General features: G+C 37.9%; 1 protein-coding gene across 4 annotated transcripts in view; it reads left to right on the plus strand.

Annotated features, from left to right (window-relative positions):
- OXNAD1 (oxidoreductase NAD binding domain containing 1) overlaps positions 1 to 12,691 on the plus strand; it is a 17,407-nt gene extending 4,716 nt beyond the window's left edge. For 3 of the 4 annotated variants that reach the window (XM_048070350.2, XM_048070348.2, XM_048070349.2), the window contains exons 5-9: positions 2,215 to 2,321; positions 5,910 to 6,051; positions 8,476 to 8,718; positions 11,543 to 11,651; positions 12,331 to 12,691. In XM_048070350.2, coding sequence (XP_047926307.1) covers positions 2,215 to 2,321; positions 5,910 to 6,051; positions 8,476 to 8,718; positions 11,543 to 11,651; positions 12,331 to 12,485 — 756 coding nt within the window. In that variant the 3' untranslated portion in view covers positions 12,486 to 12,691. The remainder of the gene's footprint in view (positions 1 to 2,214; positions 2,322 to 5,909; positions 6,052 to 8,475; positions 8,719 to 11,542; positions 11,652 to 12,330) is intronic. The other variant, XM_048070352.2, reaches the window with a different exon arrangement.
- The last annotated feature ends 736 nt before the right edge of the window (positions 12,692 to 13,427 follow it).

Raw genomic sequence — 13,427 nt, forward strand, 5'->3', positions numbered from 1 at the left:
CTGAATTAACTCAGCACACGGATGGAGTGACTGTGTAGACAGGTGTAGATGGATGCATGTTCTTGTTTGCTTCAGACATGGAAAGACGGATTGCAGTTTTACAACCACGTTTTTATCTTGTATATTTCTGATTGCTTGCCTTGCTTACTTTTTGTGGTGAAAGCAAAAGCTGGGTAGCTGGAAAATAAGTGGAATAAGTGGATACTCAGGAGCTGGGAGCTCTGCAGTGGTGCGGAGAACTGTGTAAGGTCTGAGGGCAAGAAGGAAGCTGTATGGCTAGGGTGGAAGAGCAGGGCTCAGTTCTGCTAACACAAATTCTCAGCATGTTAAAGGATTATGTTGTTTCTTCTTTAAAAAATGCTTGATTTATATTTGGTTACTTTTCTTTTGACCACTTTAAAATAAGTTTATTTTAAATCCTCCACTTGGTTTGAAATTCCGTGTAATCAGCAGTTTGCTTCTTGCAGCCTGTATTGCCTTATTTGGCCATCGCAATCCTTTAGAAAGATGAAAGAATTATAGGTCTGCGTTGCATTAGCGTACATGCCACACTATCACCTGCTGAAGTGTGGTAATGTGAAGGGCAAGGGCAAGAAAAAGTGCCTGACACTTTCTTGAAATACAACGGCAAAGTCTAGGGTCTTCCTCTCTTACTGCAGCCTTGCTCAGGGCTGATCGGATACACTTGCGATGGGCCGAAATACTGGCTGAACATCCTTGGTCACCCTGGCAAATTTCATTTTTGTAATAACTTCATCCTGATTATGAAGTATGTTTCCAGTGCCCTGTCAGATGTATTGACCAAAGAACAAATTAGGGAGTGTACACAAGAGTAAAGAAGGGAAGAAAGAAGATCCAAACAAAGTCCATTTCCTGCACTTACAGTTCCTCCGTTAAAACAGCCATTTAAGTCATGTATTTGACATTTTGGCTTGTTAATGTAGAATGATCACTTTTCCCATTTAATGCTATCTGTTAATGTGGAAAAGAAACGTATGCTACTTTATTTTAAATTGGCAAATGTCCTGCTGTTTTGTGGGACAGCGGATGTGTTCAGATGTTGCTTTACAAAGAAATTAATTTCCTGCCATGTGTTTTAAATTAGCATAGTTTCTTTTCCTTTTTCTCTTTTTCCTCCTTTTCCTTTTCCTCCTTTTCCTCCTTTTCCTTTTCCTCCTTTTCCTTTTCCTCCTTTTCCTTTTCCTCTGCTATTTAGTCTTACACAAATAAGAAATGATAAAGTTGTGGTGGCGTTACTAGTATTTAATAATGTGGCTTTAGCTTTTTCTAATAGAGTTATGCATATTGGCCTGTTTAGAAACTATGTAGGGTACAACTTTTGTTTTAGAGGTAAAAATTTGATAATTATAAGTCAAAATACCCAAAGAGGAGGGACAGGGAAGGGATGATAATCTGTGTTGTATTTACGGACATCAAAGAGTCTAAAGTTATGTGGGGCAGTCCTCCCCATGTGATTCTGTTGCTAGATTTGCCTTTCATTTAGAAAAGTACTATTTTTCATCATTTGTATTTGGTTTTTGTTGTTGGGTTTGTTTGGTTGGTTTCTAACTCCTTAGAAGTGGTATCAGATAAATAGCTGTGACTTTTGCATCCCCCCCCATCTTGTTGCAAAATAAAAACTCCTACATAGACCAGTAATGAACGCTTGTGTCTCAGTTTCCCTGTGTGTGCAGGTGACACACGTGGTCAAATGGGTAGGTGTGTAAATGCAGTAATGCAAGGCATTCAATTACTTCGGTAAAACTAGATGCAGATCCCAAATTCTGCCAGTGACTTCAATAGCAGCTGATAATTTTGCAAGTTTCCTTTGTCAGTCTTCACATCAGAGATCTTTTTATTTCGTTGCTGGAAAGATAGGGGAGTGTTTGCTTTGTGCAGGTGTCAAGAGAATCTGAAAAGTGGTAGTTGGCAGCTGCTTCTCTTTAGCTGAAGTAAAACAAGTTGATACACAGTCTTAGATGAAGCCTGACAAAAGTGACAGACGTGGTGGTCTGTAAGTAGGAAACCGTTTCTCTGTTCACTCTGTAGGCCACTGTCTTCTTGGTTCCCTACCGCAGTGAAAAAATGTTGGTGCTTTAGGTAATTAAATATTGCGGGTAATGGGAAGTGATAGATATCTCCCCTACAGATCCTTAAGTACTTTCCCTGAAGATGCTGTTTACATAACGCAGTGACTTACTTTCCTTTTGGTAGGTAATTTCACAGGCCAAAGTGTGTGGAATCACCAATGAATCGGAGACAGTCAAAAGACTCCGTCTGGCTATTGCAAATAAAGATTTTACGTTCAAAGCAGGACAGTGGTAAGATTTTCCGATATTTAAGGGGAAAATTACTCGCAGAAGTCCACTATAACAAAATGGTAAATGGCCTCTGATAATTGTGCCTTGGAAAAATGTAGTAGTTTATATAAGAGGATGTTTTATTATTCAGGGCTGAGAAAGTGCTGGTATTTTTTAAAAAGCCATTATTAAATATGCTAATATTAATTTCAAATGTTCAGTCTGATCGTTTCAGTATTTTTCTCTGGTTTATAAGTGCTACAAGATTTCTACAAGAGAACTTCAGAATCGAATTGTTCAGTTGGAAGGGACTCCCAAAGATCGCTGACTCCAACTGCCTTTGAAGTACCCTGCACTTTATTCTGCAAGTTGTCTTTACAGCTTGTATTTACTGGTCATTCTTACAGTGGAGCAGGGACTGCTGCTGCTTTGCAAGTTATTTATTTTTTGGTTTTAACTGTATAATTAAACCAGAATTGCCTGTTATCTTTTATTCTCCCTCCCCCCAAAGCTTCCTCTTTGAAAGGAAGAGCCTGTTAAGTCAGTTTCATACAGAACTACGTATCTGCAAACTTGAAAATAATGGTGAATTATTAAGTCTTTAAAATTGGCTGCTTGTTTAAGCAACCTTACAGTGCTTTTGTTGTTCTCCCCCCCCAGAACACGCTGGATTTTCATGTTTGTCTTCCTTTCTTATTAAAAATGCTTTCGCTCCATCAATGTTTTTCTCTCTTAATTTAAAATTATGAGTAGTTGCTTTTGGCATTGGTCATTTAAATGGTTCTTAAACTTTTTATTGGCTTAGGCCATCTGAAAATGGTTTTGCTGGAATCAAAGTATAGCTGTGAGGGTATTAACAGCATATGTTACTCTTGTAGTGTTAATATGCTGGCTTTTAAATTTAGAACCAGAACACAAGATGTTGATTGCAATAATTTGTATTTGTGGAGTAATTTGCTGCAGTTTTTGCACATGTGCAGTGACTCATATTAAATTCTTGCTTGCCAGTACTCAGAAAGTGCATTTACCCTCCAAAAATGCTGCAGCAATTATCCTGCTGAAAACTGAAAGCTTTAATTATAATTACTCTTTTTCATTTTCTTCTTCCTTTAAAGTGTTCTAATGCTATTGTAAGGGATACAACAAGTTTACTGTGGTAACGTTTTTTGATGAGCCATACAAAATACCAGACCACAATTTCCTGAGTAGAAAAGGCTAGCTTGTTAGAATTCGCTATAGATGTTACAGCCAAAGATTATCACTAAAAAATATAGGTATTTTTGAAAGTGTTTTAATCACCCAGTTTTTCAGAAGCAAAGCTTAATTTGTTTTTCAAGCATGCTGGTAGATGTTGGTCTTCATCTGACTTCAAGTAATAACGAAAAGACTTGTTCTGTTATCTGTTTAGATTTCCTAAAACACACGTTGAGGTATGTGTGTGTTACAAATAACCTACAACAAGTAGCTTTATGGTTGTGTTTCTAATCTCCAGCAACCGTTAGTAACTGCTAATGGTTGTTCTTTTCTTAAACACTTGGCCTAGGTAGCCTGTAAAATGAAGGAAATGAAAAACAGCCGTAAGGTCTTCTCTGAGTTACATCTTTTTGTGCCTCTCCTTTTTATGAGGCTGTAACACTGTGGTTTTTTTCTCTTTTCTCTACAATTCCTTTCACTTAAGCTGTCACAGATAGTATTTCCTCTGTCCTCTTACACTCCCTATGCACAGCTGAGACATGTCATCAGACATACAAGCTAGTCCACAAATTATAGTATCCTAGGCGCTGAAATCTTTCATCATGATGTAACTGGGAAAGAAATACATAGAAGGAAAAATACACCTGCATTAGTACTATAGAAGGGAAGAACTACATTCAGTTTAGGCTTTACAGCAACGTTTGCTTTTGTATCTAAGTTTCTCCACCAGGCATGAAGAATTCCTCCCTTTATAGGTCAAGGAGAACATTATAACTTGAATGTAAATTGTTACTTTACAGCATAAATGTCATTTCTTATTCATTTCGTTAATCTAAATAGTGAGATTATTTTCCACCAGAGGGTGGTAAAGAGCTTTAGTAGCTTATTGAGGTGTTCTTTGATATGATACGCGCTGCAACACGAGAATCATCCTTCCTCATCTCTCAATCCTTACTGCCAGGGATGCTGAGCCCCAGTTAGTGGGGCTGCAGAAGCTGAGGACAGCGAAATAAGCGAAATGACCGATTTTTACAGATCAGCCAGCCTTCTCAAGTTTTGTTGTTTGTTGACCTTTCATGTGCAGTCAGATATTTCTATAAGCCATCAAGTTTATAAGCATAAAGTAGAAAAGTCTTTCACTGTACTACTGTGCACTATGCACTTTGCGCATACTGCAAGAGAAAGAGAATATTTTTCTTCAAAGGCTGAAATTTTGTAGGGAGCAACCAGGCAATGTTTTTTATCCAGTAGTAAACCATTCAGAGTGCATCTCACCTCCCTCAAGATTCTAAAGTCTCCATGCAGAATACAGCCTTTCTGTTTAAAGACAACATGCAGTGGAAACTGGTCTACATTTCATGTTGCGTTCCCATTTAACTAATACTGAGCCAGCTCAACTGAGGCTTGAATTGCATAATCATTATGAAGTACTTGGCATTGCTTACCAGTGCGGCTGTTCCCTAAGCGGAGCAGCACAGTTGGCTTTGAACATTGGTTTTATTTTGAAATACAGGGATATTGTTATGTGCTGTAGAAAATTGAAGTATTTAAAGATTTGGCAACACGGAGGAGTTTAAATGTTAGTTCACACACTGACGTAAAACTTTTTCAGATGCTATTTGAGCATGGAAGCCTTACGTTTATGAAAATGAATTACAGCTCGCACGTAATAATGACTCGCCTTCCATATTATCTAATTGCTGGTGTTGCAAAAGGTTGGCCATATGTTACCTGCTCATGTGTAGAAACAACTGATGCATGGTTTACTTTTGCTTAAAGGAAATTGTAGTTAACTTATTTCAGCCCCAATTTCTACCATATAGAAAAAGATATCTGCCACCAGAGGGCACTGCAGCTCAACAGGTAAAGCAAAGCTGCTTATTCTAGTAACTGACTTTTTACATAAAGAATTTTTTTTTTTTTAATTCGAATATTTCATCTTCCAAAGAAAAGTGTTTATTCAAAACCCCCAAATTTCCCCCAAGTGAGTTTCCCACCCTTCCTTTGTTTCAAAATTGAAGAGAGCAACAAAGGCATTGAAAAGAGCAGGATTTAAGCTACTCTGTCAGGCCATATTGTGTTTTTGCTTTGTTTTAATATGCAAATAATTTATTTAAACAGTTATAATTCTAGTCTGTTGCAAGACATTGCATCTAATGCTCAAGGCAGAACAGTTTAAAGACCTGCTGGTATAATAATGATGATGATGTGTTTCTAGATGACAATAAATCTAAGAAAATGATGTTAGTCAAGATTAAGTCTACTTATTGGAAAAGTTATGTTGTGGAAGTGAAGATGTTTTTGTAAAGGTTGGGTAATAGAAATAAAGCCAGCAATTTTGTTTTGCCTACTGTTTTCCATGTTTTGGTTTTGTTTGTTTGCTTGTTTTAACTTTTGGTTCTCATCAATTTTTAGGGTTGATTTCTTTATTCCTGGAGTATCTGTAGTTGGGGGATTCTCAATGTGTTCAAGTCCTGGTCTGTTGGAACGAGAAGGAATATTAGAGCTGGCAGTTAAGTACACTGCTCATCCTCCTGCTCACTGGATTCACACTGAGGTAAATGAGATTAGTTGTTGATTGTGAGCTTTAGCATTAGTTTTTCATTTTCTTTTCTCAGTCAGGGAGGGTGGGGGTGTTAGACTACTTTCTATATTGACTGCAAAACTCCTGTTGACTTGTTTGAGCATTTTTAATACCATATAAATGTTAAAACCTTTATTCAGTGAGAAACTGAAATAGGATACTGATACGGTAATTTAGTTATTGTGATCTTTTTAGTCAACTTGTGCTTGGTGGGCTTAGTGATATTGCAATCTTCATCTAAATGTTCTTGGTCCTTTGCAATTCATGCACTGAAATCCAGAATTTGCATAGTATTCTTTTAAATATGCAGTATTTTTGTAATATTGACATAATCTAAGACTTGATTTGTTTCCTATATTAAACGTAAGGTCTGACACTGGCCTCCTGCAATGTTTTGTCCATCTGTTTACCCTGTTTAGTAAGAACAGTACTATCTCTGCTGCTGATCCTGTTTCATTGATGATCATTCTTACCAACTTCTGTGCTTTTCACAGTGTTCTTTACTATGCGCTGTCCTATTTGCTATTTCCTGTCTGGTATTTAAATTGCTTAAATGTGGCCGCAGGATTTAAATTGACAGATTCTTTCAGGTTTACAAATACCGCAGCAGTGTTCCTTGTACAACATATACAGTAAAGATTAATGCAACTTTACTAGAATTGAAAATATCCAAAGTGATGCTTATCTAATACTTAATCTAGTACTAGCCCATCCACAATATTTCAGTTGGTGCCATATCAACTTATCTCCACTGGAACTTACACAAAATAACCTTTTTGAGGTGTTGTGTAGAAAGTGTAGTGGGCATGCCAGCAAGACCACGTAATAGTTAAAAGAGAATTGCCTGTTGTTTTGGTAATGCTCTTTAAAGAGAACGAGAGCCTAAGTCCATAATAGCCAGTCTCTGAAGACTCTCTTTTAGGATTTTTGATGTCATAATTCAGTTTGCTGCTGATGAATTTTCTGGTTGAATTTATAGGAAAATCTTCAGTGAAAAAGTAAGCTAGTTCACATGTGATGCTGAAGAAAAACCTGCAGGGTGTCTATTGACTGTTCTACCTAAACAAAAGTGCATGCTTTTTCCTTAGGAAAGAAGAAAAAAAAAAAAACAAAAAACAATCTAGCAACCTAGAGTTTGAAAAGGTTGTATATAGGGCGAAAAAAAATCTGGTACTTAATTGTTGAAAAGTTATTTATAAGGGAAGTTAATATCTCAGGGTAAAAGATGTCATGGGACCAGTACAGATTCAGAGGTATTTAATTTTTAATATTTCTGTATATAAAATCAATAATTTTAGTACAGTGTACCTTATAGCTTTTGGAAAATATAGCCTTTTATTTTAGAACAATGCGTGTGTAATGCATTGCCTCACTTCTCTAAGGCATTTTAGATCAGACAGGAATGAGATTGTTGCACTCTAAAAATGCTTATTTCCACAAAGAATATCATACCCAATTTCTTGGGAGGAAGTGCTTTTTTCTGTAAACGATTAACTTCTAATGTTTCAACTTTTCTTTTTCTCTCTTTTTTCCTCCCTTGTTTTGCTTACCTCTCCTTTTTATTTTTAAAACCCTGTATACTGTCTGAAATGAGTTCTGTTTTCTGCTGCTGTTGGTTAACTTACAGAGAGATGTGGGAGAACTCACCTGGCTCCTCTGTACTGCATTCTCACTCTTCTTACAGAGAAGCACTACCAGTTTACCAAGAAGATACTTACCCACGTTTTATTTATTGTACTTTAGTTTCCCATGTATCAAAACAAGCAACAGCAACAAAAAACATGCTTTGGCAAACTTCTGTAAGAAATTGTTTTTTTCTGTACAGAGATTTTCCCCCTTTTTCTTCTTCTGCAACACTGAAGCTGCAAATGCAGAAGTGGTCCAGCAGGAGATGTTCTTGTGGATACTGACATCACTTCTGGGTTGTTTCTTATTAGAAACAACCTTGAGTCTATGAAAAACCTTGAGTCTGTGCAACTCATTCTGACTTGCTGTGAGGCCTCACAGCAAGGCCTTTTTTGACATGAGACTGGGATTGAGTATAATTGTGATCCTTGCATGTTAACGTCGGGTTTTCACAGCCAAATACTGCTGTTGAAAAACCATCAGGTGAATCATTCCTCTTCGTCTCTTACGTGGGTGGGAAGGGGGAGTCACCATCCTGCCTCAGCAGAAGACTGAAACTTCTGAAAGTACAACTAGATCTCTAGAGACACTGTGTAATAGATGACTTCAGATAAATGGAAACTGCATTTATTTTAAAATACCTTATTTTTCCCTCATTGGTCAATAAGAATAAAAAGCTGAAGTTCAGCAAGTCTTGTGACGTTGAGGTGCGAGAATGATTTCAGCCTTTGCTTTTAGTTTTGAAATTAAATATCTTCTTTTCCATCCTAGTGTACTCTTGACTCAGAAGTGGCTCTGCGAGTGGGAGGTGATTTCTTCTTTGATCCTCAGCCTGGTGACTCCCCTGTAAAACTAGTGCTGATAGCAGGAGGTGTTGGAATTAACCCATTGTTTTCTATACTGCTGCATGTAGCAGATCTTCATGGATACCGAGAGGGTAAAGGAAATGCATACAAAATGGGAACGGTGAAGCTGTACTATAGTGCAAAAAATACAAAGGAACTCTTATTTAAGGTAAATAACTAAAAAAAATTAGAACTCGGATATTCAGCTATTAGTGTGTGTATCATTCTGTTGCCAAATTACAGAGAACTCCTCTGTGTAGGACACCGTACAGAGGCCAAATCACTTCCTGCCTCAAATCCCACGTGCGTTTTAATTACTCACACCAGTGTACAAATGTCGGATGCTGTTGGATATACCTATTTTCATTGACTTCCCGATCAATTGATTAGCCCTTCATGTCCACAGCGTGCTATAATCTTGTAAGAGCATCCCAGTATACCAGAGATTCTACGTACGGTAACGTATCTGTGTATATACACACTAATAGTATGAATTATGCTATACATTGTGATAGCATAACCACATAATTGCAGAACAGATTGTATTGAATGTAAAGACTAGCAAGAGTAATTATATCAAAAGGAAACGCTTTCCAAACTCATAGGGAACCTTTGTTGATAAGACGGTAGTTGTTATTGGGTGTTTGAATGAAGGATTTTATAAGCAGTTCTCATAAAATTGCTTCTAGCAGTACTTCGTCAGCATTTACTTAGCAGTTTAAGATCAGTTATCACACACTCAGCCATTAAGGGTTACTGACAGTGTTTTATGGTCATGTTAGCACAGCTTCTGTAATGAAGCATCCCTAATGATTTACGTTTCTTTGAAGAATTGAAAGCTTTTGATTGCAAGATCAAGGTGAAAATTTATGATGACTCCTGAAATTGTACATAGGATCCATCATGAGTTTTTCCTCTGTACTCCTACCTTATTTCTAGACCCGAAGATGTTTGCTTTCTTGAAGAGTCATTTGTTTGTTGTTAGAAGCAGCATAACAAACTGGAACCTATCTATTCTTCCATCTGGCCCTTCTAATCTCCCATTCTATTCTGAGCCTGCCCGCTATTTTTCAGCGCAGGAGCCAGCATTTCTTGGGTTCCGGTTCAGTAGCGTTATGACAGCAGAGCTGTATTAGAGCTTCTGGAACAGAAGAGAACACAATGATATGTTGCAATGCTTAAAATAGATTTTTCCCTTTGTTTTTCATGTCCCTCCAGAACACTTAAATAAAATTCTTTATGTCTGTGCAGAGGATTGAGGGAATAGGATCACTGGAGTCTTTATGTTGTGTGAGATACATCTATATAAATCGCCATGAGGAATTCCTAGGGTTTTGCTGGTGTTTTGGAGGACCTGTTTCCTGCAGCAACGTACATTCAGTGTGGTCCTTCATCCCTGCCAGCCTAGGGTAACTGGTTCAGCACTGGTTTGGGATGTGCTCTGGTTTCACAGCTATACGCACTGCTTTTGAAGATCTCATTCTTTAAAATGGTGGAAGCAGTCAATCTTAGAACAGAACTACAAAGGACAGCATATTAACTGCTGCTTCAGGGTGCCATTCAGCTGGGTTTTCCTCATTCCATTAGGACTGAATGTGATCCTTATTTCTTTATTGTGGCTGGGATGCTGGGATAGGTGTTTTCCCTTAAGTGTATATGGCTCAGCTGCCTGCTTCACTAACTTACCAGGCTGCAAAGATCCTGCTGAGCTGTTCAAATTCTCCTTCATTCAGTTAAAGAGAGCCTGTCCCTTCCCCTAGGATACCACAGGAAAGTATTTTGGTGTTGTATGCCACATGTGTGTGATACCTGCCACTTTCCATGTCTCTCAATTTATGGAGTGGTAGATGTACAAGTAGGTGCTGTGAATGACTGCAGGATTATTTCAGCAGGTTAAGTCCTGCCTTAAAACTGCTTAGGCATGCCTTCTGGCTAGGTCTTAGGACTTGGACTCACCAGGACAGGATTTGTTTCAAAAGTGCTATCAAATTGTACATGGTTCCATATGAAGGGGGTGGAAGTTCAGAGTTGCATTCAGAACAGTGAAAGCAGGACAATATTAGAGGTACTGGTACAGCAGTGTCTTACGTGCTGCTCTGTATTCCACGTCTTTGTAGGGAATCAGAAACAGGTTTGCTATGGAATAAAATGTCTGCTTTTTTTTTTTTTTGCTAAGCAGTCCATGGCAGTCTGTTCAGTGCAGTAACGAGTTAGTAAGGAAACCCGTAGCAAAATGAGCTAATTTACCTATTCACAGAATATAAATTATTTCCAGTGTCCATTCCAGCAGTGAAAATCCCAGTTGGTACAGAATCTAGACAGTAAACTAGTCTTAGTTTCAGAACTAAGTACAGCATCTGACTGACAGGGTTTTTTTGTTTGTATGTTTCTGTTGTTTTGGTTTGGTTTGTTATTGAACCAAAGCCACTAGGTTTGTGGTGCTAACTACCACAGTTGTGAATTATCGAACTCAAAATCAGAGTTTCTACTCTGGTAAAAATAGTGTGAGTACATTACACAGTAGTTGGGTTTACTTGGGGGAAAAGAAAGAGTAAAGGACCTAGAAGTTTTACCAGATAAAGCAGCTGAGACTTAAAAAATTAGTGAGGGATGATAAACACTTGCTTCATGATTTTTTTTTCTGTTGTTTTTTTTTCTTTTTTTTTTTTTTTTAAATGGAAAACCCATGTGGAAGTGGAAGAAACCAGGAAAGGACATACCTGGTTGTTAGATTCAAATCTTAGAAATTACAACCTGTTGTAAAAAAGGAGAAAAGCTCTAATAACATAGCTGGTAGTATATTCAGATTCCAGGTATAGAAACTCTGTGTACTTCTGCAGATCAGTCCTTTGAAGTCGAGCCCGCTGAGTCCTCAGTGCTGAAAAGCAAGAGTCCTGGTACTGACTAATAATCACTGGTGCGCTGGGACGGTATGCGTACATCTGCTTTGATTTAATGGCCTGTGGTATAAGCAAGTGTGTTTAACATTACAGAAAAATATTCTTGGTTTGATGAATGCATTTCCTGGAAAGATCACGTGTCGTTTCCACGTTACCCAGCAGAGCTCACAGATCTGCGAGGAGCTTCAGCCGTATGTCACAGGTAAGCGACATGGCACTGCACAGCGCCCCTTTCTCCACTTCGAAGTTTGATTGCCTCCTTGGAGATGAAGTTTAACGTAACTAGTTCCAGCGTATGTTTACATACATAATTTCGTATTTCTAAAGTTAAAGATTTAAAATGAGATGCAAGTTAAACCCCAAGTAATTTCAGTGTACATACTATGCTTTGGAGAAAAATTATACTTTTGCAGTGTTTGTTTGCTTTTCTACTGAACCACCTCTATTGAATCTAAACTTCATACTGGTATTTCCCACTGAAAATTTATTCCAGAAACTAGTACTTACTTTGCTTAAGGCAGGACTGATGAAGGATAAGATGACTTGCAGGAGGTACTTCATCATGTTTCCATTTCTGTTGTATTTGTCTTAGAGATACTTATCTATTTTTTTTCATCTTAATATGGTATTTTTAGTTGTATGTAAGCCATGTTTCTGTTCAGTGACTAATATCCCATGCATTCCAAGCTGGAAGTACTGATCTAGATTCCCAGAAGCACAAATGGGTTTGGAGGCCTCAAAACTTGATACCTATTACCCTTAACCGGGCCTGACATTTTTAAGAAATGAGTGGTTAAAATGCCCCTAACCAGTGATTCTTTTTGATATTACTACATGAGTAAATATCTCTGTTCTCATTTCCTACTTTTTTTTTTCATCAGAGGGAAGAATATCTGAAAAGGATCTAGAAAAACATGTATCTAAGGATACTTTATGGTACATCTGTGGTCCACCTCCAATGATAGAATCTATATCCAAACTACTGTACAACGTTGGTGTTCCTAGGAACTGTGTTTTCTTTGAGAAATGGTGGTAGTGAACAGAAAATAATTTGTTTTCAGCGTATTTTGATATAGTGAAATGTACAGAAAATGGACTTTGAATTATTTGGGAGATTTTACTTCATAAATGAAGCTGTCTTCAATCATAATGGTGTTCTTTTAATTTAACAGTAATATAACTGTAATACAGTGCTGCTGCTTTTGGAAAAAAAGTGATTTTATATTAAAGAAATTAACTGTTCTGGTTTATGGATGATTTGTTTATTTCTTATGGGTAGCAGCATATTTTGACTTTATACACTTGTTGTACTAGTCACCTTTTAAAAGACTCTGTGTCCAATTCCACAGTTGTAGAGAACTGATTTTACAGCAGTGCCCAATCAGTTTATAATAAATAATAATTCAGGCCATAACTTCTGAAACACTTCTGAACTGTTGTGCTGCTGAGTAAACACACTCCCTTCCACTGTTCTAGATATTGAAGTAGTAGTTTTACAGAAGTAGAGGTACTGCATTGTGACTTCCTACACCTGCCCATTCTTGTTCAAAAAATAAACAAACCCTTTTATGGGGTTTACTTAGGTCATTGTCAACTGTGTTGACAGTAGGAGACATTTTTTCTTAATCATATTCAGACCTGCATTAAAAATACTGGTGTGTGAAAAATCTGTCAGCCCCCGGCAGCGCTGCACAGAGCTACTCCTGTGAACCTGTATCCCTTTGCTGGTGCTGAGGCAGGCCATCCAGCTCGTGCTTACAAGCGCCGTGTCCTCAAAAGCAGCAAAGATCAGCAACAGCTGAGACAGGAAACCTCCTTAATCCCGCTTCAGTGTAGAGTTTTAGAAGGTTGCAGGACATACCCATTTTGGTTGGGGGAAAAAAGTGTCTGGAAACCTTGCTCTTTTAAGGTGTGGCTGTGCCACGAGGTGCTGATAGCTATGTCCTTCTTGAACAAAGTCCCCTCCTCCCCCAGCTTG

Source organism: Anser cygnoides, chromosome 2 (assembly GCF_040182565.1).
Source record: "Anser cygnoides isolate HZ-2024a breed goose chromosome 2, Taihu_goose_T2T_genome, whole genome shotgun sequence".
In the NCBI taxonomy this organism is placed as follows: domain Eukaryota; kingdom Metazoa; phylum Chordata; class Aves; order Anseriformes; family Anatidae; genus Anser; species Anser cygnoides.